Below are 24,839 nucleotides of genomic sequence, written 5' to 3' on the forward strand. Positions count from 1 at the left end.
CTATTATAACTGATAAGTTAAATCACAGAATAACGAAAACGACGACAATATTTTGGAATCGATTTTATTCGGTGCATCTCATGATGACATTTGTTGCTCTCCTACAGCCTTTACAGTTCATTTAAGGCACATATCGTAGGTGTACATTACCGTTGAGGAAAAACTGAGAGCACAATGAAAAGCCTATTTTCAGCAGTATTCTTTCTCATGATAATCAGATTTGTGAACTGATCCATGCAATATTACAACTGACACGCACACAAGCAGGCACAAATTCTCATGTACGCATACACACACACACTCACTCTCTCGGAGACACACAAACTCAAACTGACATTTTCTGAATGTTAATAATATGTCTCCTGCTCCACCCAACCTGGAAGAGAGAGAGAGAGGGAGAGAGAGTGTCAGAGACCAAAATGACAGGCGAGCAGTTTCCATAATAACCTTTTGTATCGCTCTATTTGTATTCATCTCGTTGTCTTTGTCTCTGTACATTTCCAAATGAATCCCCTTATAACTCAAAGAGTCTGATCGGCCGCCCGTGACACAGAGATTAACAGAAATGATTAACTGTCACTATAAATTGTATTTGTCTCCCCGTGTCTTGGCCCTCATCAGCCGGAGCGGCGCGGCAGCGAGCGGGTTTGGCGCCGTTGAAGTGCGTCCGTATCATGTGTGCGATCTTTTGGGCAACATCTCAAGAGCCTTTTCGGCGGCCCGCTTTAATTTCCTTTCCCATCATTCTCTCCGGTGTCTCTCGGTGTCCGACAGGTATTATCTCTTTCCCGGTGCAAGTTCAACACGTGTCCACAGAGTTGTCGGCCTCCATAAAAGATGGCCGACCTCCGTGTTGTATTTCACCTGCTGTGGTTACTTTTTTTTCAAGGAGGAGGAATCACTGCACATTATTTCTGCAATAATCTATGTTTTTCCCACCTGTTCATGAGGAAGATGTATATAAATCCTGCTCATGAACATCCCAAGTACACCACCGTTCAAAGGTTTGGGCGTCACCCAGACAAATGCGTCTGTTTCTTCGCAATTTCGGGCATGAAATAGACTTCATCTCTCAGAACAAGAACAGACTGGCGAGTTTCACATGAAAGTTCTCTTTTTCTGGCCATTTTGAGAGATAATCAAACCCACAAATGTGACGCTGCAGATACTCAACTCGCTCAAAGGAAGGCCAGTTTATAGCTTCTCTCACCAGCAGCACTGTTTACGAGGGTTTTTAAGGGTTTTCAAGTTTTTTTTAAGGGTTTTCAAGAGTTTTTTTAAGAGTTTTCAAAGGTTTTAAGGGTTTTCAATTGGTTTTAGGGTTTTTTAAGGGTTTTCAATGTTTTTTAAGGGGTTTAAGTGATAGCTGCTGGAAATGGGCCTCTATTCATTTATGTAAATATTTCATTAAAAAACAGACGTTTACACCTAGAATAGTCATTTACCACATTAACAATGTAGAGAATTCATTCTGATTCATTTAATGTTATCTTCATTTAAAATCAGTGCTTTTCTTTGAAAAATAAGGACATTTCTAAGTGACCCCAAACGTTTTAACGGTAGTATATATATATATATATATATATATATATATATATATATATATATATATATATATGTGTTAAATAAAGTTCAGGACTTTGGTTGGGACCTCGTGCAGCTGCAGCCTTTGGCTCAAGAATCGGATCCCATTAGATTTCAGCGGTGATGCCGTCTTGTTTGTTTGCCGTGATTTTCACGCTCCATTTATTAAACTGAATTCCTGAGCAGCGGGCAGGAGGCAGGGCATTTACATGCTACTTTGTCAGGAATCAAACCTGGGAGACAAACAGTAATCAGTCGAGTGTTACGGCGGCCGCAGCTTCAGGAAAAGCCGGAGAACCGTCGGGTATTTATCGAAGCGCGATGTTCAGCTGCGTCGGTTCGAGCTAAAGGGTTAATGATACGTTTTGAAAGGAAATTATTACAGTTACTGCTTTATAATACATGCAGGAAAATGACAATAGCCACATTTAAAACGGCCGGGGAGAAAATATGCAAATTAACACATTTGAATCCTGTACTTTGTCCCAAAATAATACAAAAAAAATAAAAGATTTGATTGTGACAGCTGGCCAACAGCATAGAAAAATCATCTTTTCTAATTCCACGTTTTCAGCATTACACCAAAGTTAAATATGTTGTTGTCGATAACCATCCATAATTGCAACCAACATTGTTTTGTCAAATTGCTACCTGTACTTTTCCTTTTTGATCTCTATTCAAAACAGCCCCGTGTTGTTTTCATATCATTTTTTTCTGACATTGAACTTGATCTTCGACTGCTCGTCAGGCGCACGCTGCGATCCTTCAGGTCAGATCAACGGACCGGAGCTGCAGCGAATTTGTCAATCAGTGTGTCCTTAAAGGAGTGGACAGTGTGCTTTCTTTTTTTATATATAAGAGCAGCGTGAAGGCTGAGCGAGGCCGAGAGGACGGGAGACAAGGTCTTGATAGAAAATGGCTCCCGTGGCTCTTGAGACACACGAATGTGAATCACGTCGCCGTCGTCTGGCAATTTATTTTTTCTCCCTTTCAGCTTATCAACAAGACAAAAGAAAGTTGAACCGTTTCAATCTCCGCTTCTCTTAATACGCGCTTACCTCCGGGGCTCCTCCTCAGAATTAATTTGCGGACCTCGTCGTAGATGAAGATGAGCAGACTGTACGGGAAGGCACAGAACCACCACATGGGCCTGAGAGGAGGACGAGAGACACGGCGGTGAGTCACGGACACAGTTCAATTATGAATGTTGAGGATGGCGACGTGGCGCTTAACCTTTAGGAAACCGTGCACCAAAACCCTCCAGCGCCCATTTTAAGTCCCAGCATGCCCCATTCAGACAATCTTTTGGCATAAAATGCGTCATTCTTTAACATTTTTTAACCGAACGACACAGTTTTTTCGACTGAAACTCCTTCCTAACAGACCAAGACTTTGTTTTATTGTGATTTTTGTTGCAGATCTCGATTCTTTAGGTCCTAATCTTTCCAAAAAGGTGCTCATTTCTTTTGGCTTATTTTTTGGGGAATCTGGCTCACATCATGCTGGATGTTCATAGTTACGATCAAAATATCTTTTAAAAGGGATTTTTTTGCAGATATACATTTTTTTCCTCAGACTTTGCTGAACAAATACAAACAATAAACACAAGTGTTGGAATAAATTTGAGATTCAAACAGGGAGAAAAAGAGGTCTGGAGCCAACATTGGCTGCACAGTTTTCAACGGGTTTAGGAGATCGCAGACTTCATTTGAAGCCCAGAGTGACAGGCTAATGGCCGCCTATCGGGGGCCTTTAAGAGGTTATTTGTCGGTTCGGTGGAGATGTGCGTATGCGGAGAGCGTACTTCAGGGGGTACATGCGCAAAGCGACGTCCATCCCGGGGCAGTAGGAGAGGAAAGCAGCCAGAGACGTCTCCACAAACAGACCGAAGATCAGGATCCGGTTCCTGTTGAACGGAAGAAGTTACGGTCAGAAATGACCTGACTTTCTTTTTACAACCTTCCACCCCTCTTTGTCTTCCTCCCCCTCACTCACTTCATGCCCTGCTGAAAGAGGGAATTCCTCCTGGTCTTGCAGATGATGACGTCCGCCCATTGCACGACAACGATGCTGATGAAGAAGGAGGTGTGGCAGGTGAACTCCACGATCTTCCTCTGCTCGTAGGTCTGCGAGGATGAAAACAAAGGTCGCGTTCATTCCTGCAAGAGTCCATAGGGGATTAGCCGACTGGGGGGGCGGCGCTGGTTTGTCTCCTTACCCACTGCTGCCCATAGCTGTCCTCCACGTCGTTGACCTCGCGGTCGTCCCATCGGACGCGGATCCCCAGCAGGTCCATCGGGCGGAAGCCGTTCTCAGCCAAAATCACAAAGTAGGTGAAAAAACCAGCGAGAGCCTGAATCATACCTGTGAAGAAAGAAAACATGTGATCCAGGGGATCAACGTCAAGGCGTCATCTGCTCTCAGTGTCGTGGCACACTCGATGGTACACTTCATTCCACGGATCTTATTAACTGTGAATAATCTTTTAATATGGTGATAGTTTAAGGAACATGGACACTGAGTTCTGTCATTTTTGTCGGAGTTTTCATGAACTGCATGTTTGTCGGGAGGAAAAAAAAGTGTTTAATTGTAATTCAAAGTGTTCCAATTAAATGAAACCAGGAACTTATTAAGAATTTATTGGAACATTTGTATAATAAGTTGTTACCCATTTTTCTTTGCGGTGGTTTGCAGACACTAATCTCAGTGCTGCTTAAACAGGCTTCACATACGTTAAGATATATATATATATATATATATATATATATATATATATATATATATATATATATATATATATATATATAGGCGTCTCAATCGCTGCAACAGTAATGGATGGCTACCAGACTTGTGCGTAAACTGTGTGCCACTGGAGGCGATTATTTTACTCATCTCTTATATCCGATCACAGCGGAGCAATGGGGGCAGTTTTATTGCAGAGTAAGTAGGAAAATAACAAGATTTATAGATAATGAGTGTCGTTTGGTAAAAGCTATTATGACAGCGGCACCAATAACACCGGCGTTCCAATGCTGTGCATCACCTATTTACAGGAGTTATCCCAAAAATGTGACAAATAAATTGACCTAGAAAGTGCTTATTTTTGACACTCCGGACAGCCGGCCTCGCTCCACCTGCTGTGCACTTAATATTTGTTGAGCAACAGCTCAGGTGATTACGTCTTCCTCCCTCTGGCCCTTAAATGGCTGCAGACAGCTCAGGAGTGCGATAATAAGCTGGGAGGCGAGCTTTAATTCCACGTATGAGAATGTTGTTTTGTCAGACTGGGCGTAGCATTTTTCAACATGACAGGGCATCTTATTTAAGAGCGAAAGTCTTCACATATATAACCCCCGACAGTCAGTACGAGGATGGAGGCGTCACACCTCTCGTTCACGATGTCGCTGGGTTGAAACTGTGTTCACGTTGACGCGTACTTTGTACCTTTTGTGCGTTTACCGCAGCTGCAACGCAAAGCACTATGCATGCTGTACGCATTGGTTACTTCATACTTCTTACATCGTGGACTTTGACCCTGTTGATTCTGGGTCAACAGCCAGAAAAACATGCAGGGCTTGCACCCAGATGTAGTCACAGAACACGCTGCTCCTTTTAGCACGCCGCGTTTAAAATATGCTATTTATTGGGACACGCTAAATCCTGTTTTTGGCGTGCTAAACAGTCCGTCAGTACGGGTGTTGGAAACCCGCAGCTGGTTCGCGTCTGTTTATTTTTAGGGTGCTTGTTGGTTCTACTTTGCTCCGCTGTCGTCGCGCGTCACTCTAAATCAGATCAGCGGTGAGACGTTCGCCGTTTATGCTTCGGGACATCGAGCCGTAATGACAGAAACCGCGGGTTCGGAAACGTGATTTGATGTGACCTGCAAAAAAAAAGTTCGGCCCCAGCGAGTGGTCTTCCTCGCAGAGAAACTATGGGAGGCGCCGGCTGTTTTGAACGTGGCGCGGCTTTAGATCGTGTGCCATCCGGCGAAGCCCTGCCATATTTTGACCTATTTAACAGCCTATAAAATTGGGCCAGCCTTTGAGTTTCACTATTCCCAAACCATATAAAACCGGAGATAAAAAGACACGCATTTTCAAGAGAGGCTTCAACCGCCCGAAACATGAACAAGTAGAAAATAGCTGCACGCTCTCAATTTGCTGGAAATGTCACTACAATTAGAGAAAAAAAAACATGGGACTCTCCCCTGACTGCCCTTACACGTACACATCTAAACCGTAGAGACAAAGGCAGTAAGGAAAGCCAACCTTTCTGATAAATGTCAATATTTATTGCTTTTACACCTGTGATGTTTATTATAACCAAAACCTGCCTCCAAGAAGTCTGTCGCAGTGATTTGGGGTTTAAGCGCTGAGGGTGCAAAGAGGTTAAACCCGTCTCTAGACCTCCTTCCCCTGTGTTTGAGTCGTCGTAGGAACGCCAAATTGATTCCAATACTTGTGTTTATTGTATGTATTTGTTCAGCAAAGTCTTGAGAAAGAAATGTATATTTCCAAAAAAGAAAATCACTTTTAACATCCAGCATGATATGAGCCAAATGCCCCAAAAATGCCTCCTGGAGCGGTCAATAAGACACCTCTTTGGAAAGATTAGGGCATAAAGAATCAAAATATGCAACAAAAATCACAATAAAACAAAGTCTTGGCCTCTTAGGAAGGAGTTTCAGTCAAAAAAACTGTGTCGTTCGGTTCAAAAATGGAAAAATATGACGTATTTTATGCCAAAAGATTGTCTGAATGGGGCATGCTGGGACTTAAAATTGTCACGGGAGGATTTTTGCGCACGGTTTCCAACAGGACGAACCTATCTGTCCGTACGCCATGCTGATGAGGCGTTCGTTGACCAGCTTGTCGGTCTGGGGGTTCCTCGGCTGGCGTTTCATGATGTCACTCTCCGCCGTCTCATAGGCCAATGAGATGGCAGGAACCTGGAAGGGAGAGAATCGGAGAGAGAGGAAAGCCCAGAGTCAGCTCACTTCACTCGACCCCCGTTGCAATGAATGTTCAGGAATTTGTCTTGGTGGCAACGGCACAAAGGCACGATGACAGAGCCAGACACAGAGTACCTTCGACGCATCGGCATTAATATAACTCGGCGTTCAATCACCGAGAGAAAGGAGCGAAAAGACAGAGAAAAAAGGGCAAAGAGAGGAGGGAGGGCGAGCGGCGACAGTGACAGAGAGAGGGGCGGCGAGAGAGAGAAAGAGAGACTGATAGAGGATTTCACTCATAAAACAGGAGGGGAGAAGGTCTCTGTACGTAATAAAGATCTCATATTGGCTGGTTTTCACCTGGTAAGCACCGGAGCAATATGTGTGACTTAGGCCGGCGGTATCTCTGCGACTTAGTGTGGGATCTAAAGGCGTGGGAGGGGGGGAGGGGTGGGGACGCGGCGGCGTGCGAAAACCCCGAAAACACATGCTCTGCGGTGTACAAATCCAGATTGTTTTGGTGTCACCCTCCACCTGACCCACAGCCGCCCGAGAAAAGACAGGGAGAGGGAAAAGGATGCGACCGAGCTTGGCATTGATTTATTTGTTCTTTTCACACCTCGTGTGTATCCCCGTACATGTGTGTGTGTGTGTGTGTGTGTGTATCCAAATGCGAAGCGCCCTTAAGTGTGCCACATCCTGCTTTGATGAACATCTTCTGCAGCGTCCTTTTCCACATGGCACCGCCTGCTAAAAATAATCATCGCAGACTCCAAGTGCTGCTTGTCACTGCTAAATCTCTGCAGAGCCCTCAAGCCTGTTGCCTGCAGTTGAACTAAGCTGTTAACAAGCTGTTAACAACCTCAGCAGCAGACACGGGGAAATTTCTAATTATACTTGTGTACTGTACTATAAACACTTTTTTCTTTTTTAGCTACTTTATTGAATATTTAAATATTTCCCATTTCCAGGGCCCGCCTCTTCAAAGCAGACGTCCAGCTGTTCGCTCCACCGACGGTTGATAAAGACATGCAGACGTGTTACTTTGAAGGAGAAGTGTTTTTTATAATGCAAAACAGTTGCAGAAATGTGCTGCTTTTAAACTTCAATCAGCGCGTCTTTTAGAAGAGGAATCCAGCCAATGAAGGAATGCGCTATCCCTGTGATCTCACACGGTTAAGTCACTATTTGCGAACACGAACAGATCTAGAAAAAACAAAAGGAGTTCATCTTTGATGTCACCTGAGTTGAAATGAGTGGAGCTGCTTCATTACAGATGCTAGCATGCTAGCAAGCTAGCAAGCCGCTCGTCTCTATCTTTAGTTTAACCTCTGGAGACATAAAAAAAGCCTCTTGGCAAGTCGGAGAGGAGACCATTACGTGAACCTCATTACTATGATTTTTTTGCTTTTTTGGCACACCGGGACACACCAGGACCAGTTTTCCGCCTCATGTTACAGTCTGGTGGCTGAGAGCAGGGAGGAAAAAGAAATAAATGAAAGTTACAGTAATGAACACAACAGAACGAGTCCTTTTGAATATATTCATCCTGCGCTTCCTTTCTTTCCGCGATGATGGATTACGCCCCTCAGGCAAGCGGCGTGCCAGCGACTCTTTTTGTTGCTGCTGGAAATACAATGGAGAGACGGGCATCTGGAAACCGGCAGCGCCGTGAAATGCAAAATCTGCATGCGAGCGTCACCCGGCCTTTTGTTTACCCGCTCCAACAAATGGACGCTCGGCGGTGAGCCAGAAAGCACGAACAATTTGTTCTTTCCGAACGGAAAGAACAAATTGAAACCAAATTGTATGTATCTTTATTTTAACCCCCGGGCGCTCGTATGTAACACCGACGTCAACCGTAGTTTCCTCAATGTCAGCTGGAGGTTAGCTACGCAACATGCTAATACGTAGCATCCCCCCTCATTCAGGAGAAGCAGAATTGTCTTTGAACACCTGGAAGTGCTTTGAATGCAACACAAGAGGTAAAGAGAAGTAAGTATGTGGAGAGAAAGTTCACTTTTCAAATACAAACACTGGAAACCAGCTTTCAAAAGGCCAGGAAAAAAATAGATTTATTCTATAATTAACACGTCTTATGCGACAACGTGAAATGTTGTTTCTTTGTGTGCTGCATATTTATTTTTATTGTAGAAAATATGCCACAGTTTAAAATGAAGGTTGACAAACACTGCGCTAGACGTCAAACCATATTGTATTATCACGAAGATAATAATATTTAAAAAAACTTAAACACTGTGAAAAGTGTCTTACTGTTTAATTTTTGTATTATTATTTTTGTATTATTTTTATTTTATGTAAATTTATTTTTCCTTTTTTTTTATTTAGTTGTATTACTGTTTATTTATATTATTTTAACTTTTTTATCTTTATTTAATTGTGAGCAATCCTGTAATTTCCCCACTGAGAGACTAACAAAGGATTATCTTTTCTTATCTTAAAACACGACCCCGCGTCAGAGGGGTCAAACTAATGTGGATCTCATGACCATGAAAAAGTCCAACTCGTACAACCTCCCTTCATAAATATCTGAACTATCCCTTCAAAATAAAACGTTTGAGTGTTAATCTTTCAGAAATTGCAAAATGCAGGAAAACGAGCGTCGGCATGTCTCCAAAGGGACTGAAGCACTGAACAAAGAGGCGAGTGGTCGTTTCCCTCCCAGCAGCAGCTCACCATGTCAGTGCCCAGGTCGATGCAGAGGATGGTGACGGTCCCCAGAGGAAGAGGAACACTCAGACAGATGAAGAGGAGGAAGGGCGAGATCTCGGGGATGTTGCTGGTCAGCGTGTACGCGATGGACTTCTTCAAGTTGTCGAAGATGAGACGACCTGCAGCGAGGAATATATATATATATATATATATATATATATATATATATATATATATATATATATATATATATATATATATATATATATATATATAAATACATTACCAATATCGGTTCTTTTTCTGATGCTTCGTCGTGTTCAGGTTAGTTTTCAGACATTCCTCAGACTGCTGCTGTGTCAGCATTTCCTCGTTGCTAATGGTTTTTCTCAGCCCTTATTAGCGAACCTCCACTTTAATTAAATACCAGTCTCTTGTGGCGAGCCTCAAGTCAGATCTCAAACTCCGTCGGAGTGACTCTCTCAGTGGAGTCGAGAGCACGGAGCAATTTCAATTCACACGTCTTAATAAGCAAATTATAGGTCAAGATTCAGGTTCAGCGTTTGAATATTTTTACCATACTTTCAAAGTTGTTGATGGAGTTTTTTCTTCTTCTACTGAGCTGAGTGAGACCGAGTCCTTTCATTACGTGAAGAGGAAATATGTAGGCCCCTCTTAGTCATCGTCTTATTTATTTTTATTGTGCCAGTTTAAAAACCTGAGACTTGAATGATTTCCCTTAAAAAGTCTCATTTGTGAAAGAGCCTCGAGGAGGTCAAGACTGAAAGGTTCAACGTGGAGGATCGGGACCCAAGTTTAGTTTTAAACCTATAAAAATAGATTAAGTGATGCTTTCAGCAGAATGTGACGAGGTCACAGTGTCACAGACGTCTGTGTGTTGTTGCAAACCAGCAGCTAGCCTCAGCCCGGCCCGTCATACTACTTGTGTCCAGAGGGGCGCTGCTGAGTCGCTGTAACGTCGGTCTGTCCGACACCAGGAAGAAGAAGAAGAAGAAGAAGAAGAAGAAGAAGAAGAAGAAGAAGAAGAAGAAGAAGAAGAAGAAGAAGAAGAAGAAGTCTAGCTGTCCAGCTGCAGCTTCTCCTCACTTTTGCTCACAAAAACACGACAAACTAAGATGCAGACGGCCGAGCGTCGACCTGGAAGCTTCAAATCGACTTCTTTTATTCGATTCTGTTAAATATTGTGTGAAAGCCTCAACGATGCTCATATCACATATTGTTTTATTTTATGAGTTATCTTCAGTCTCTACAGACAAAGAGGCAGAATTATTTTAAATTGAACAAGTTTCTAAACTGTCCCATCCTCCTTTTCATCCTTTCGCCCTATTTTTCCTCTTTTATTCTTTCATTCTCTCTCTCCCCTCTCTTTCTCATTCTCTCTCTCCCTCTCTCCATCTCCCTTCCTCTCTCTCACTCTCTCTCCCTCCCTCTCTCCATCTCCCTTCCTCTCTCTCACTCTCTCTCCCTTCCTCTCTCCATCCCCCTCCCTCTCCCTTTCTCCCTCTTCCTCCCTCTCTCCCTCCATCCCTCTCTCCATTCCCTTCTCTCTCTCCCTATCCGCCTCTCTCTCCATCCCCCTCTCTCTTCCTCCCTCCATCATCCCTCTCTCTCTCCCTCCCTCCCTCCATCCATCCCTCTCTCTATCTCTCTCCCTCTCTGTGTCCATCTCCCTCCTTCTCTCTCCTTCTCCTCTCTCCCTCCCTCTCCTTCTCCTTCTCTCTCTCTCTTTCTCTCCCCCCACCCCTCTCTCTCTCTCTCCCTCTCTCCATCCCTCCTTCCCTCCATCCATCTCTCTCCCTCTCTCTGTCCATCTCCCTCCTTCTCTCTACTTCTCCTCCTCTCTCCCTCTGCCCTCTCTTTCTCCCTCTCTCCCCCCTCCCTCTCCCTCCCACTTCTCCCCCTCCCTCCCTCCTCCACTCACCCTCCTCCACCCCGGTGACGATGGAGGCGAAGTTGTCGTCCAGCAGGATCATGTCGGCCGCCTGCTTGGACACGTCGGAGCCGGAGATCCCCATGGCAACGCCGATGTCGGCTTTCTTCAGGGCCGGGGAGTCGTTCACGCCGTCGCCCGTCACGGCCACGATGGCGCCCTGCAGCCGGGAGGACCGGCAGGACGGAGAGAGTCAAGGAGAGGAAGATTAGCACTGTGAGTTGAGCTTCTCTCCCTCCATATCCTTCCTCCCTCCTCCCTCCTTCTATCCTCCTTCCTCCCTCCCGTCTTCATAACGTCTTTTTAAAGCAGCTCCGGGGAAATGAAATGATGGAATTGAGTTGCGATCGCTCTGTCACACGGAGCCAGAGTGAATAAGTCAGAGCGTCTCGTAGTGAGACCTCAGTGCACTAATTTAAAGTCTTCACTTAAACGCTGAGATCATGAAGAGGAACCAAGTACAGAGCTTCAAGTACAGAGCTTCATGTACAGAGCTTCATGTACAGAGCTTCATGTACAGAGCTTCATGTACAGAGCTTCATGTACAGAGCTTCATACAGAGCTTCAAGTACAGAGCTTCATGTACAGAGCTTCAAGTACAGAGCTTCATACAGAGCTTCAAGTACAGAGCTTCATGTACAGAGCTTCATGTACAGAGCTTCACACAGAGCTTCAAGTACAGAGCTTAACACAGAGCTTCATGTACAGAGCTTTAAGTACAGAGCTTCATGTACAGAGCTTTATGTACAGAGCTTCATGTACAGAGCTTCAAGTACAGAGCTTCAAGTACAGAGCTTCATGTACAGAGCTTCAAGTACAGAGCTTCAAGTACAGAGCTTCATGTACAGAGCTTCATGTACAGAGCTTCAAGTACAGAGCTTCATGTACAGAGCTTCAAGTACAGAGCTTCAAGTACAGAGCTTCAAGTACAGAGCTTCAAGTACAGAGCTTCATACAGAGCTTCATACAGAGCTTCATGTACAGAGCTTCATACAGAGCTTCATGGACAGAGCTTCAAGTACAGAGCTTCAAGTACAGAGCTTCATGTACAGAGCTTCATACAGAGCTTCATGGACAGAGCTTCAAGTACAGAGCTTCAAGTACAGAGCTTCATGTACAGAGCTTCAAGTACGCCACCGCCTTTAATATACTGCGATATGCAACGTTATGCACCAAAAATGGGCCACACACACACACACACACACACACACACACACACACACACACACATACACATACACACACACACACACACACACACACACACACATACACACACACACACACACACACACACACAGACGCCTGTATTCGTCCATTCAACCCGCACTAACAAATGGCTCAAACACACACAAAGAGTGACACACACAGTCAACTGTATTCAGCTTTAAATGGCAGGGACGCACACACACACACAAACACTCTCACACACACACACACACACACACACACACACACACACACACACACACACCTGTATTCAACCGTTCAAGCATTCAGACAGACGTCTTCACAAACACACACATGGTTACATTCATATCAACACATGCATTGGTATTCAGCTGTACGCTCTCAAACAGACCCAAACACACACACACACACACAGAGACACACACAGACACACACACACACACTCACACACACGCACACACACTCCATTGACCTGTCTCTGGCAGCCCTCCACGATGATGAGCTTCTGCTGAGGGGATGTGCGGGCGAACACTATCTCTGTGTGGTTCCTCAGCAGGTCGTCCAGGTACTCGCTGCTCATGTCCTTTAAGTCCGAGCCGTGGACAACACAAGCCTTGGCATCCCTGGGAAACACACACATAAACACACACGCACACAAAAACACACACAGACAAACACACAGTAAGGAGTCAGCGACCTCGGGCACCGTTATTCAAAAGAGAGAGTTGACATTTTCTTGCTTTCTCCTGGAGTTTGTTTTTCTCCCTCTCACAGACAGAGACACACACACATACACACACCTACCTACACACACACACACACACACACACACACACACACACACAGGAAAAATAGGCTTTTTCAATGTTTCTGTCATAACATTTTGGGGAATAAACTTGTGTACGTTTTTGCAGAGTTGGTTGAGAAGATAACAACAACTCTCTCACCTGTCAGTTGAATGTGAAGCTGGAGTCGATTAGCTTAGCTTAGCATAAGGAATAGAAACAGATGACCGGCTTGATGTTCCACATTATTTCACGGCAGGGGCTCAATCAGTTGTCACCTTCTTTCGCAAGGAACGACAAGCCGAAGCTAAGCTAATCGTATTTCACCACAAATCCTTCCTTCCCGCTGCCGTCAGGCTGCACAACCAGCTGAGCTCCCGGTAGAGCACAAAAACACACTTTGTTCACTTGAATCACTTCAACCGGTGCATTATAAATATGTTTTTATTTTTACTTCATGTCTCTTGTGTGCACTTTACCCGTCTGCCGGCGTAATCCTGCAAATTTCCCCACTGCGGGACTAATAAAGGAATATCTTATCTCATCTCTTATCTTAGATGTCTGCTAAATATAGTGAGACGATCTCTTTCTTCACCTTTTGGCACGGATAACGACATCATACAATATCATCCGATTCTGTTCAGTTACGTCTTAATATTAGACAGATTTACACACCCAGGTATTCATATGAACGCAATAGAGGTTTAACCTTTTGGAAAACGTGCGCGAAAATGCTCCTGCGGCCATTTTAAGTCCCAGCATGCCCCATTCAGACAATCTTTTGCATAAAATACGACATTTTTTCCATTTTTGAACCTGATCGACACAGTTTTTTTGACTGAAACTCCTTCCTAACAGACCAAGACTTTGTTTTATTCAGATTTATGTTGCAGATTCTGATTCTTTAGGTCCTAATCTTTCCAAAAAGGTGTCTTATTGACGCTCCAGGAGGCATTTTTGGGGAATCTGGCTCATATCATGCTGGAGGTTCATCGTTAGTTTAAAATATCTTTTGTTTTTTGCAGATATACAATTCTTTCCTAAGACTTTGCTGAACAAATACATACAACAAACACAAGTATTGGAATTAATTCGGGGTTCCTACAACGACTCAAACACAGGAAAAAACACTGAAACACAGGGAAAAAGGAGGTCTGGAGCCAACATTGGTTCCACAGTTTTCAACAGGTTAAAAGAGAGCATTGGGAGCAGCAGACACACACACACACACACACACACACACACACACACACACACACCTGGGGTTGACTTGTCCAAGCGGGACGTTCAGCCTCTCGGCGATGTCCTCGACCGTCTCGTTGCCCTCCGAGATGATGCCCACCCCTTTGGCGATGGCCTTGGCCGTGATTGGGTGATCCCCCGTGACCATGATCACCTGACGGCAACGACGGGGAGGAAAAAAAAGGGTCCCGTAAATCACAGAGCGCTATCACGCCACGAGAACCCCTCTGTTCCTCATCCGTGTGTCACGTATCCCGCGGCGTGCTTGAGCTACGGCCGCGGCGCGAGCTATAAGTCACCCAAACGCGTGGCGTAGTTACACCGGGAGAGAGCGGCGCTATCAGGAGGGTGAAGGGTCGCGCCCCAGCCGAACATCTTGATTGGCGGCCGTGTGCGATCGTGACAGAAGCCAGTCAAAACGAGGGTTTGTGAGTCCAAAAACATGGAAAAAAACACCTCAAAATTTGTGTTAATATTCATTCTTTGACCTCCGGTACACTTGCGATAATGTCAACCATGTGATGAGTGCTTTCAGGCAGCGTGTTTTAATTGCCCTTCAACAATGTTTCACCGGTTTCTGGCGCTGTGCCGATTGTCTTTTCTGACATATTTGAAGCTTTCCATGAAGGTTTTTGAATAAAGCTGAATGTATTTTTCTCCTCCTGGACAGACACAGGTGCAGGCCTCCCTCTGTGTGAGAGCAAACTGCTTTAATTCCTTTTGAAAAAGGCTAATCACCAAAAAATATATGGATTGAAGCAGAATATTTTGTTTTTTGTGGAAATGATTAATTCCATCTTCTCTTTTCAACAGTAACGTGGACTCTCAGACCACGCGGCGCTCTCGGGTAATTGGAAATGTTGTGATTGCAGCTCGCCACTGGGACGTAACTCTACAAATCGTGTAACACTGATATTATTAACGCGGCCTGATTTGTATCTGCAACGGTGCAGAAATGCCATTATTAAACATAATAAATAGACAGAAAGGCTGCGAAGAGAAGTCGCGCTTCAGACTATTCAGTGCAGACTCGTTTCAAGTGCTTTTACTTTGACTTTGACGCCGCTGAGCTTTTTATTTCTGACACGTATACTTAACTGAAAACCTCTCTTTTCATCCCATAAGGGACAATAGAGCCGGTATCAGGGGGTTCAATCTCAGCTCACTTGTCTGGAACATTTATAAATATAACCTTTTTTTATCCCGGTGGTGAGTAATAAACCCGAGCCATGAATGAGAGTAAGCTCTTTGGTTCTTGAGTCATTATCTAGCTGCATAACTGCATCTTTATAAACTGCGAGGGAGATGTTATTCTGAATATCTATTGCGTCTGAACCTCGTACGATGAAAAAAGGAGGTAATTAGGAGTCGTTTTTTGGAGTGTATTCTGGAAAATCCCCAGCGCCTTAATAACCGACAGCAGAACACACACACACACACACACACACACACGAGCTGAAGGAAGGTGCAGGAGGAGGCAGAGCGCTGCATATTGCAGGGAAAGCCTTTGGACCCGGTGCTGTGAACCGAGGATTCGCATTTCACTGGAAACGATAGCGCCGCATCCAATAAAAAGTCATTAGAGCCGGGTGCTCTGGTTTCCTCCTGCGAGGAAACACAGCGGCTCTGTTCCGCTGCGTGTGTGTGTGTGTGTGTGTGTGTGTGTGTGAGAGAGTGTGTTCGTTCAAAATTGACTTCTTCCACTTCAATCAGAGAGAACACACCTACAGGCCCTGAAGTATCCGACAATATCGAGCAGTTACACGAGGCCTCTCGTCACGGCCGCTCAGTGACATCACTCATAAGTTGCTTAGAATAATATCATATTAACCACTTTAAATCAGTTTAGTCTTGAGTTTAGGTTTACCATGCATACATATGTATATCAGTATACATATATGTATGCATACATGTGTATATATATATATATATATTTGTTCACATACATACAAAAAAAACACAACAATGTTGCCCGTTAGTAACATCTGCCCACATTTCTAACTATAAATGTGTATATATTTGTATATAAATGTATATATGTGTGTGTATGTATAGATTTAAAGACAATGTTTTGATCTCAGTCTGATGTTAGTGAAGTCGTGGCATAATTTAAAGTTGATATAACGCCCGAGTCCACCACAAACTTCATATATAACCAAAACTCTCAGAAAACTTTGTGATTTGAACAGTTTTTTTATCAGACATGTCATCAGTTTCGTAGCTTTTTTTAACACTTGACTTCCCTGAAGACACTTCATCCCTCACTTCTGCCTCCAGTTTCTTCTTTAAGCCAATCACAGCGTGACTGTCAACAACGCATTAGCAAAGGAGGCGTGACGACTTCTCTACCTGAAATAATTCAAATGCGCCAAAAAAAAATCGCCCGAAATAAAGAACGACATATTCTTCTCATCATCCGATATATACTCGTTGTTTAACCTTCCCGCGGCACGGCTTATTACTCCTCCGACTGAACGTCTTCTCTGTGCGTATTTGCGGTTGATTAACATTTAATGAAAACAAATGTTTAAAAAAGGAACATTTTATTCTCACATAAAAAAAAGGATCTCTACTTTTCTTAAAGTGCCAGTTTTTGACATTTAGGTGAATCTACTGACATAAATGGAATATAATAGTAATACATAAGTGTTTCCTTTGTGTATAATCCCCTGAATTATCAGTGAATCGTTGTGTTTTCATTGTTTAGAACGAGTACGTGTGTTACTCCACCGTCTTTCTACAGTATCCCGGAGCGGACAAACCAAACGCTTTGCTTTTTTTTTTAGCGTAAGCCGGCGTAGTATTCCTTCACGCTCACCACAGAATTTTCCGTCGGCGTTAGATCCCGCCAAATCCAACACGTTGCACCTTTAAGAGTTTATAATCCCGCTCATTTTCGCCCATCTTTTTCTCTGGAGCACCCACACTGGATACGTGATGAGCAATAGATCTTTATCTTCCCATCGATTATCATCGATCAATGCCCGCTTGGAGAGATTAAAAAAAAAAGGCTTTTCAGGAACAATGAAAAGTGAGCCTGTGAAGCCGGTTACCTTGATGCCAGCGGAGCGGCATTTACCCACGGCGTCGGGCACAGCGGCACGCGGCGGATCAATCATGGAGATGAGACCCAGGAAGCAGAGCTCCTCGGTGGGGAAGTTGCCCTCGTCGCTGTCGAAGGGGAACCCTCGAGGGAACTGGGACGGGGGCAGATTCAAGTGGCAGAATCCTGCAGGAGGAGAGGGATCAGCGAGGTGACAATGCACAATAAACAATCAGGATGCGCTCTGTGTGCAGCGTGTATTTACAGTAAAACACTACAAATGTAAAAGTGGAAAGGCGTCTTTAGATAAAACACCTCGTCCTCCATGCAGCGTGAGGCCTCACCTGACACTGTGCATACAAATCACTTTTAATTTCAGATATTAGATTTGGTGGTCGCAGGTCTGACATACAAATTTAATCCGCCACATTTATTAATTCATGACCCACAGGGATGGAAAATAATAGCATCTCATGTGTCCCTATAGAGTAAAAAAGCACAATAAGACGCTCACGTCTTCAGGTGAAACACCCATCCTCATCCTCACCATCCTCACCACCACCACCATCATCATCATCATCACCATCGTCCTCGTTACCCGAGGCATGAGCGGGATTTAATAATTAATAATGATTCCGGTAGTTTCACACCAGAAAAAAATGCATTATTCCACATCGCTGACACCTAGTCCAACAAAAAAAAACCAAGATAGCACAAAATTATCACCTGTGGCACTTTTTTTTTCATTATTAAAGATTCCAGCTAACTTATTTTCCGCGGTTGTTGTCAAAACGTTGACATTTAAAGAGTCCGGATGCTGAAAAACACACCGGAGAGATACCGAAAGCTGAACTTTTCACGACGTTATTTCATGTGCGGATGATATTTGAGTTCAGCGCGGAGTTCGACTTGATTTGAATGCCGTATAATTAACATAACACATGCATTACGTTCAAAAAAAAAAGAGGAAGGGAACCATATCTCTAACAGGTTGCGTAACAACGGTCGTTCCCTCTTTTATTCCACCGCCAGAACGTGTCACATCGCCGCCGTTAAAGCTTTCCACCCTTTTAGAGGCCGTGTGGCTTCACTGCCCTCTCCGCCCAGGAGATAATAAAACATAAGCGCTGCGTCCGACCGCTTCTCCCCGCCGCCTCTTCCCAGGCCGATGGGCATACCGAGCACTCGCTCTCCCAGTCCTCCCAGCTCCATGTAGGCCGTCTGGAAGGCCTCCCTCCAGCTGTCGTCCAGTGGCTGCTCCTGGCCGTGGATCATGATGCTGCTGCACCTGTAAAACATTTATTAGCGACGCTTTTACTGCTGCCAAAGCTAATCGTGTCGCCTCTGTCTGCATAGTCTTGTTAAAGCGCTGTAAAACCCACGAGCGGCGAGGTGGAGATAAAAAAAACTAATCAGCCACTGGGAGGTGATGGAGACGGGTTTTTGGGGCCGATCGGAAGGGAAGCCAACGACGGCCGCAGAAGAAGAAAAAAACATGTTTTATGGATAAGTCTCCTCGCTATGGAAGCCCATTTCCACCACGAAAAAGAAGAAGTCATAATTATGAGATGAAAGTCATTATTATGACATAATGAAGTCAAAATGCTGAGATAGTCATTATTACGAGATAAAACGTCATTATTATGACATAAAAAGTCACAATTATGAGATAAAACATCATCATTATAAGATAGAGTCATAATTATGAGATAAAAGGTAAAAATCATGAGATAAAAAGTCATAATTATGAGATAAAAAGTCAAAATTATAAGATAAAGAGTCATAATTATGAGATAGTATAATCATAATTATGAGATAAAAGGTCAAAAATATGAGATAAAAAGTCATAATTATGAGATAAAAAATCAAAATTATAAGATAAAGAGTCATAATTATGAGATGAAAGTCATTATTATGAGATAATGAAGTCAAAATGCTGAGATAAAGTGATTATTACGAGATAAAACGTCATTATTATGACATAAAAAGTCACAATTATGAGATAAAACATCATCATTATAAGATAGAGTCATAATTATGAGATAAAAGGTAAAAATCATGAGATAAAAAGTCATAATTATGAGATAAAAAGTCAAAATTATAAGATAAAAAGTCATAATTATGAGATACAAAGTCAAAATTATAAGATAAAGAGTCATAATTATGAGATAAAAAGTCAAAATTATAAGATAAAGAGTCATAATTATGAGATAGTATAATCATAATTGTGAGATAAAAGGTCAAAATCATGAGATAAATATATCCAATATACATACATATACATATATATTGATGTAAGTGTGAGAATATACCAAAACGTGATTAATATGCAATAAAAACATTCAATAGATTCCCTGAAAGGAACCAACTCCCCCCCCCTCCCCCCTCCACCCGTCTGAAGCTCTCCATTAGCGTCGACTGAAAAAGGTCACGACTTCATAGTCTAATTGTTTTTGGGAGCTTTTAAAGGGTAAGTCATTTTCTAAAACAGCAGGTCAGGAGTAAACAGTGTCAGGGACTATTTCCACCTGTGAATGACTCTTTCACCGGCTGCAGCGCCCTCCTTCATGGCGATGGAGGAACGCGTCAACGGCGTTCTTTCTATGTCGTCTACACTGTTTTTAATCGCTTTTTTGGGGCTCGACAAATTACACGAAGCAGTGAGCTGTTTCAGGTTTTGGAGACACAGATGGAGATTGTTTCATGGATCGATTCAAAAGGTCTTTTCATGAGATTTGTTAACAATAATTTTTTAAAAAAAGTCAAACTTCCTGAGATGTCTGTGTTCATCACACATTATAAACATGCTTATCATGCGTGATATGCATGATTACAATAATTTAAATACTCTATGATCCAAGCAAAACAACGTCAGTGAATATAAACACGTCTAATAACTCATGATTATTGTTCATATTTCCTAGAGCTCATATAAGCTCCATTATATACGCAGCTAATTATATTATAATGCACTGCGGCTCTGTTTATAATGCATTATTGACACGGCTGGAGCGTAAATATCGACGGCCTTAGAGGACAGTGTATTTTCTCTTTCGCTACATCCCTGAAAGAGACGGAAAGGAAATGAAATAAAATGGAAAAAGAAGAACAAAGTCTGTGCCACAGCATCGCGGGAGACACATAATTGATCCGTTATCGATTGGCTAACCTGTCCAGGATCCTCTCTGGCGCTCCCTTCATGACCAGGATATGACCGGAGGGATCGTCCTCCACTTCATGGACCGAGAGCTGGAAGAGGAAACAGACTGAAGAGGCGGGACATCTGGACCACGGCTGAGGACTTGACAGGATGCAGCGTGTAGTTTACAGCTGGTTATTTTGTTTTTGTGCTGCTCTAAAATGTTTATTTTTCTTTGTTGTAAGTAAAAAAAACCCTCTCAGGACAACAATCAGTTTCCAGGTCATATTTTTCCACGGGGGGGGGTTTGAAATAAAAAAGTCTTATCGAAGCTGACGCGACCGAGTGCACATTGTGAGTCACGTGTGTTATCCGTGTTGAAGGAGCGTTCAATCTCACGTGTATTCCTGTGGTTGTACACCTACTGGCCCCCACCACACACACACACACACACACACACACACACTCCCCCAGGTAATTTGTATCTGAGTCACAGCATATCTAATCTCAGAAAACCAGAACAAAATTGCTTTTTTTTCCCCGCCCTCCCTCCTCCTGAACGCAGACGTCCCTGTTTTGAATCGGGGGGGAAGGAGCACAACATGCATGCAGGAAGTGCTTTTGTATGCTTCAACACCGCTGTTGTGTTATTCATGCGCTGGTTCAAATCTCTAGACAGGATGGAGAACACTGGGTGTAGCGAGCAGGAATAAATCCCCCCTCCCTTGTCCTAATTGCTGCGGTGCCCTTGAGCCTGGTGTGAAAGGGGAACTCGGCTGTTTCTCTACCTTCCAGCTGGACTCAATTCTCCCACGTTGCTGTGTCGAAAGTGCAAAATGGGGACGACGATGTTTTAAGTGGTTCAGTATTTAGACCGCGATGCAACACCAGCCAACCAAATACATGCAGACAGACACACACACACATACACAAAGTGTGTTGTTAGCTTGAAAAAAATAGCGACATCCCCCTTAAAAGCTGTGTGAAGACTTTTCCATCGTTACATTTGGATGTTTTGCTCCTGCGGGATGCCACAAAGCGAGCGGCTTAACTTAAGTCTCCTGAGGCGACGCCTGTTGTGACGTATTGTGGACAGTAAAATAGTAAAAACAGTGTTTTTTGGTTGTTGTTGCTGCTGCTTGTAATGACCGGAGATTTAAAAACATCTGTGACTGTTCTCACATAAAGCTTCTTATGCTTTGATAATTGTATTATTATGTCTCAAAGAAGCAGCCCAAACCATATCTATGTGTCTTAATATCTTGAATAATGCACGCCGCGACGCTGCAGCGGCTTCTCTGTGACAAGCAGAGTTCAGCTCGAGGCCTAAAGCGTAAACATGAGCAACAGGATGTAAAGCATGTTCAGACTGCAGCGCTCCGGCAGAGACAGGTTCAAAATGAATATAAAATATTAAAGTCATTTGTTTTCATTTGTTTTATCATAAAACAACAGAATTATCCCCCAAAAAATTGACTTTAAATATATGTATGTATAGTTTTACATTCAGTATAATGAAGATTGTATAGGTCACTCATTGAAGTACACTAACACTAGAGCGCTATTGGGGGACATAACAATACTCCTTTACTGCTAACATTTTAAAAAATACAGTTATTTTTACTGAGAAAATGAACATCCACCAAATGACCGAATATGGTTCTGTGCCCGTTTAGTATAAAACAAAATATACATTAAAGAAATGCAAGAAATAAGTTAAGCTACTTTATTCAAAGCGACAAGGACCTTTGGTTTATTGCTTCTGGCGGTCCCTGTGGACAAACGCGGTAGTGCATTTTGAACAAACTATTTCTCAATAATATTAAATAATAATTAAAAATACATTAAGAAAAAGACATATTTATGGCTAAAACAAAATCTTAAAGTGGAAAACAACTGCTTTGAACAGATTAGTGGTGCAGCGTACCTGGTACTTGTTGGTGGAGTTGAAGGGAACTTCTGCCACTTTGGTGTTTCTGGCTCTCATTTCACGAACGCTCCCGCAGCACAGCTCGATGCTCTTTAGCAGCGCCGACTCTGAAGCGTCTCCCGCTGTCTCCCTCTGGGGAAACACACACACACACACACACACACACACACACACACACACACACACACACATTGAGGCTGCTGCCAGAGTTCACCACACTGCGGCGGGGAGGGAACTTGAACCCAGTGAAGCGGCACCTGAGAGGACTTTGTAGGTTTCTACAGCTCACATGACCTCGATATGAACACCAGACCCTCTCGTCTTTGATCTCTAACGAATCCGCAACTCAAAAAAATTATGATTTCTCATATTTTCTGCAGAAATATCATCAAAAGTTAAGAGTCTCAGCAAAAAACGACTCCTCGATGTTTTTTTTATTGTGTTGTTCGGTGCCTTCCCGTCATGCCACAGAGTAGTACTGCACCTCTTTACAAAGATTAAGACCGAAAGCATCCACGTCTGCAATAATAATCACAATAAGCACAACCGTTGACATGTTTAGAAGCATTTTCAGTCCTAAAAAACATGTTTTTCGGTTCAGAAATGAGAGTTTTAGTTCTGTAAGATCAGAAAAAAAAAGAGTCTCGGGCTGAGCATCACCAACACTTGGCCACGTTGTTTTTCAAGTTACGTAACAATCTAATGAGAAAGTAATGAAAGTAATGAAAGTGCAAAACCGAGTTTTCCTATTATTTTAATGGATGAAGAATAATTTGATCTCTTCTGCAGAAATGCAGCTGATTAGTTTGTTTATAAGGGCCTGGATGTGGAGAAACCTGTTGTGTTGCAGGGCCGTGACGATTTAGGGAAGGACACGCCCCCCTACCCCCCACCCCTCCCGCCCTCTGGTGACACCCAATCACGTCGCGAGCATGGGTGTCAACGCCATCGTCGTCTGAAACTCCGGCCTCGTGCGGACGGAAGTGTGAACGCAGCAACAGATGTGCAGGTTTTTTAAAAAAAAAGGGAAGACGTGGCGGCGTGTACAGAGTGTTATCCTGACACTTCATGCATTCATTTAAATGCACACTTCACACCTCCATCAGCGACAGAAGGAGGCAGAGCATTGCATCATCCCCACGTTTGGATGCACACATTCGTTGGTGTGTGTTTTCTGTGCTTGAATCATTTCAGGGAAAGAAAAACAAGCCTCCTCATGACGGCCTGTAAAATACCTTCCTGATAAAAATTCCATGGTAATCCCGACCCTCCATCCCTCCATCCCTCCATCCCTCCATCCCATCTCCTCTCTCGGAAGCAGATTCATTCAAAGTCCCTGCTGAGCAGATCGACCGATATACCGACGGGGGCCGAACCGAGACAAGAGATTCCTCTTTCCTCTCGTTTATTCATTCATGAGCAGCCGCGGCACAAGGACGCCGCGCGGCCCGAGCTGCTCCTGCCTTTTTCCTGAATGAATGAACAGATCAGAGGAAAATTCCATTTCTGTGTTTTCTCTCTGAAGACGGTGGGTTTGCTCTGGTGCAGCGCTGCACGGGCCCCGGGCGGCGCTGCGTTCGAGTGCTGTCGGGAGACGCGGCTGTTACCCCGACGCAGGGAGGAAGCGGCGGCCCCCTCCAGGAGGCGGCGAGGAGGATGAGGAGGAGGCGTCCGCTCCTCGCCGGAGTCACGGAGCCGTAATCCCTGTCGCTGAGAGCCACGCGGAGAAGCTCTTCAGGTCAAAGCAGCGCAGGTCAGAGGAGATATTATTGACTTACCCGCCCAGCAGCGAGTGTGTTTGTGTGTCAGTGTGGGGGCGTCGGTTCCAGGGGGGTTTTGGGATGATTCTGTGAGTGTGTGTGTGTGTGTGTGTGTGTCAAGTTGTATTGACAAATCATTTTCACGGGTTGTTTCTCCACGCTGGGTGCCATGCGGGTGAGGGTTGGCTTGTCGCAGACGAGAATGCAAAGTACCTTTAGTAGAGTACTGTGTATGCTCAAGACACTATGTTATGCTGCTTTATATACTTTTTTAGGGCAATATTATACATTTTGCTTTATCATGTATACAACACAAAGCATTGCAAACCAACTGTTGTATTTACTTGTTATATTCCTGCAGATTTTTCAAGTGATATGCTGTATTTTCATAAATATTATAGCTATAAATATGTTAGACCTATTTCATAGTGATACATATGACAATTATTGGTTACTTTTCAGATTAAGACGTTGAATATAATCCCATGTTATCAGTTTATAAAATGATACATTGTTATAGATCTTTGCTGACTTTAATATAAATGTATGTATATATAGTTTTACCTGCAGTGTAATGAAGATTAAACTAC

At 43.5% G+C, this 24,839-nt stretch overlaps 1 protein-coding gene across 1 annotated transcript in view; it reads right to left on the minus strand.

Moving 5' to 3' along the window:
• Positions 1 to 62: 62 nt before the first annotated feature.
• The window catches only part of atp1a2a (ATPase Na+/K+ transporting subunit alpha 2a), a 40,914-nt gene continuing 16,137 nt past the window's right edge, over positions 63 to 24,839 (minus strand). Inside the window, exons 11-24 of the mRNA XM_068605016.1 lie at positions 22,487 to 22,621; positions 20,590 to 20,669; positions 18,599 to 18,708; positions 17,431 to 17,606; positions 14,395 to 14,531; positions 12,823 to 12,973; positions 11,151 to 11,319; positions 9,233 to 9,387; positions 6,409 to 6,532; positions 3,803 to 3,948; positions 3,580 to 3,710; positions 3,389 to 3,490; positions 2,643 to 2,734; positions 63 to 376 (exon numbers count right to left, since the gene is read on the minus strand). Of these exons, the coding sequence (XP_068461117.1) occupies positions 348 to 376; positions 2,643 to 2,734; positions 3,389 to 3,490; positions 3,580 to 3,710; positions 3,803 to 3,948; positions 6,409 to 6,532; positions 9,233 to 9,387; positions 11,151 to 11,319; positions 12,823 to 12,973; positions 14,395 to 14,531; positions 17,431 to 17,606; positions 18,599 to 18,708; positions 20,590 to 20,669; positions 22,487 to 22,621 (1,737 nt within the window). The 3' untranslated portion in view covers positions 63 to 347. The remainder of the gene's footprint in view (positions 377 to 2,642; positions 2,735 to 3,388; positions 3,491 to 3,579; positions 3,711 to 3,802; positions 3,949 to 6,408; positions 6,533 to 9,232; positions 9,388 to 11,150; positions 11,320 to 12,822; positions 12,974 to 14,394; positions 14,532 to 17,430; positions 17,607 to 18,598; positions 18,709 to 20,589; positions 20,670 to 22,486; positions 22,622 to 24,839) is intronic.

The sequence above is a fragment of the Clinocottus analis genome, unplaced genomic scaffold, assembly GCF_023055335.1.
Source record: "Clinocottus analis isolate CAN_PGR_092001 unplaced genomic scaffold, fCliAna1.0.p SCAF_11, whole genome shotgun sequence".
Taxonomy (NCBI): Eukaryota; Metazoa; Chordata; class Actinopteri; order Perciformes; family Cottidae; genus Clinocottus; species Clinocottus analis.